At 36.9% G+C, this 3474-nt stretch overlaps 1 protein-coding gene across 1 annotated transcript; it reads right to left on the reverse strand.

The window, feature by feature from the left end:
- Positions 1-135: 135 nt before the first annotated feature.
- LOC118327892 (ectonucleotide pyrophosphatase/phosphodiesterase family member 7-like) lies at positions 136-3362 on the reverse strand (the record flags this gene model as incomplete). The annotated part of the gene is given in 3 exon segments (XM_035661413.1): positions 136-1932; positions 2066-2189; positions 3122-3362. Coding segments are annotated over 3 exon segments (420 nt in total), but the record flags the coding sequence as incomplete, so codon positions are not given.
- Between the last annotated feature and the right edge of the window lie 112 nt (positions 3363-3474).

The following is a 3474-nucleotide window of genomic DNA, read 5'->3' on the forward strand; positions in this document are numbered from 1 at the left end:
GTCACAAATCATGCTGGTAGGTCCTGCCCCTTAAAATCTGATTTTCAATGAGTACAGAGAAACTTTCCACTGCACATATATCATTCAAACATCACACTGTAGCAACAAAAAGAAACACTGATTTTGGACTGGAGGGGACTTTACACATTTTTAGACATCTTTCCTTTGTGCAATAATCATCATCCATTACAAATTAGAGTTGAAATGATTCTCCACTATATACATATATCCTTCCCAAATGTGTTTGGTTTTGTTGATCTTATTATACATGTTTGTGTATTGAAATAATCTCAGTTACACACATTAGACCTTGGTAGCTGTCCAACATGATCACAGCCAAAGAGCAGAAGAACGTAAAGTACTTTACATTAAATACCTCCATTAATTTAGTGATGATGGTTCAGCATCTCTCTTGCCCCACTGCCCACATTTTCTCTTCTCCAGTCATAAGTCTCTCTGTTATTCATTTGAGTATTAACAAATGTTCATGTTACACAAAAATGATTTTCTAGATCTTTGGTCCATTTAATTTGTGTTCGTAGCTGAATTCACAATGACATATAGGCTTTAAAGACTGGCTCTAACAAAGGACAATATAACTATTATATTCAACCCATAAACCTATGTGAGTGTGACAGCTTCGAATACCAGCTGGAACTGTAATGCAGTATCAGCACGTATATAAATTCAAATAAGGTAAATGCGCGTACACTGTTATCCAGATCTATAATCAGCATGTCGGAGGTGCAGTTATCTATTTCTTTATGCGGGACAGAAATAAAGTACCTAATTTGACATTGTCCATAAAGGGAGTTTTATGGGAAAAAAACACTTGCTGATGGCAGAGCAATTACAAAATACACAACAATGAGGGTAGCATTAAAGTGGGATAGTATTCTGATGAAAAAGACATGAATAGTAAGATTACTCATCAGTAACATTTTTTGTTTTAGGGAAATTCCGTTATTAGTACAGGATATAATAATTATTACACATTATTACCTTCTTATTACTTAGCTGCAGCACCTGAAATGGGCCAGTACTCACCAGTACTGAGTACCACCGCTTCTGATTTTTGTCCACATGTGTAACCCTACTTCTTATTGTGTATACCACCTCCTGTTGAGTCTAAGTACCCACCCCTAAACAGCTGACATTCCGCAAAGACCCAACCTTTTCTGCCTCTGATTGGCTTGTGTTTGTTGCCTTTGTTAGGTAGTTTTATGTGTGAGATGGTTTGGGTTAGAAAAAATGTTAGGGGGCACACGGTAGCTCACCTGGTTGAACACGCACCCCATATAGACTGAGTCCTGACCCCTTTACCTCCCTACCCCTTTCCTGTCTATATTTGGCTGACCTATCAAATAATGGCATAAAAAGACCAAAAAATATCTTAATATCAAGTTAGAATTAGAGCTAATCAGAGTAGAGCTTTGATTCTCTGTCTGACCCGCAAAAGCAAAGTTGACATAGAGCAAACTGAAAGGATAAAGCCATGTTTGGGTAAATTGGTGAATTTAAAAAAAATACATTTTTAACTTGCATTTGGATTGTGATTTTTATGAATATAAATAATATACATAGTGATCTTGGGATACATGTACCAAATCTTAAAATGTCTTAAAAAACACTTAGATCTATACCAAATATTAAGAATCTGTTTCTTGCCCTGTGTATAATTGAAAAACAAACAAAAAAACTAAACAAAACAAAACCATCCCCAACCAGATCATTATCTCCATGGACATGGCAATAATTACTCATAGTGACCTTTGATCAGGAAGTCCTTCTGTACTGTGATTTCATATTTATAATTAATGGAACAACTAGATTGGGGAAACGAATACATGGAAAAACACAAACATCAATCTGAATTCTCAAAAACTGGTTTGCTTCATCTTTTCTTCACCGGCAGCATGTTCTGGTTTGTAACTGAGGAAAGAGAAAAAAGACCACAGAGGTAGTGTGAGACAGATAACAGGATGTTGAAGGACTGGTCAGGATAAGGGTGGCTTTAGGGCAACAAACAAATTGATAAAGAAATGTTATGATTACAGCATTTTACCTCCTTTCTGTGCTGTTCCTTTTGTACAAAGTATAGGAGGTGGTCACTATGAACACCAATACCAGAAACCCAGTCACTGCTGATAAGCCCACAACTGCTTGGGACTGGATATTCATTTCTGGATCTGTAGACAGATGGAAAAATATTAGAAGGAAAGACACAAACAGAGAGGATGAAGCTCTTACTACAAATGCTAGTTGAGAAGACTGGATCACTTCATTTGTTACATCTTCCAAATTGTATGTTGAGAAATTTTTATTTACTGATAAGAAATTACATTAAATGTGAATGATAAAGTGATACAGCCTGTAAGATGAGGTGATCACAGTCGGCTAATGGCTATCAGTATGATTGAGATCTCTTATCTCGACAGTTACTGTACCCACTTTAACTTTCTGCAGTGTTGGCTATCTTGTTTTGTACAGTATATGGCCTCTCTATCTGCTGTCTCAATCACAGAGAGGTGATAATGGGGTTTTCTGTCAGGTCAAGTCAAAAGTCTGCCTTTATCTGTTCCTTATCAGTTTACATTACTTAAAGTCAATATGTGTACAGCTTTTATGTGATCCTATCAAACTATTTTGATGACTTAGTTATATCAGAACTTGAGAGTGTATTTCTTCATTGAAAGAAGAGCAAAGAATGGCACTGAATGCTTTTCTCAGTGTCTGCCCTTTTCCAAACAGTTTCCATCAACAACTTACCAGATGGTACTGTGTAACAAATCATCTGGGGCAGTCAGGTTAGATCCGCAGCCCTTTTCACAAATATTTTCTCATCTAACCTGGTGAATATATGTATATTATGGGTTTATTTTTTCATATGTTGGAAAGACTGTGGAAAGACTAAGATGGGTTTATTGAGTTTATTTAATTTCTGTCCCATTGTTTTCGTCTGAGATGCTGTTGCTCCAGTGGGACATCGAGTGGCTAATAAAATTTTATGTATAACCTTCAATACTGCATGAATCTAAGCATCAGTTAATCAGTACTGACTAGATAAAGATAAATCAACAAGTAATTGACATCTGGAATGTCACAGCAGAATATTTCTTACTGTTTCCTTGTGTGTTTTTCCTTGGGACCAGCATGTGTTTGGTATTGTCCAAGTGTCCATCGTTGATTTCTGGGTCTATTCCTAGTAGGTGGCACATCAGGGGATACACGTTAACTGTCTCAAAGGGTGTGGACACCATGTTTTTATTGAAATCAGGCCCCACAGCCCTGAAGAAAGGCTTCATGTCCATAACTTGATTGTCAAAGCCATGCTCTCCTTTGTGGAACTGCACTGGTAACAACTGCATATGGAGAGAAAACAAGCAAATAATGTTTAGTGGAAATTTCAGTGCTCCTATCAGTGGTGGAATGTCTCTGGTACATTTACTCACGTAAATGGTAATGGTAAATGGA

This window comes from Morone saxatilis, unplaced genomic scaffold (assembly GCF_004916995.1).
Source record: "Morone saxatilis isolate NCDOM2014 unplaced genomic scaffold, NCSU_SB_2.0 Contig1, whole genome shotgun sequence".
In the NCBI taxonomy this organism is placed as follows: Eukaryota; Metazoa; Chordata; class Actinopteri; family Moronidae; genus Morone; species Morone saxatilis.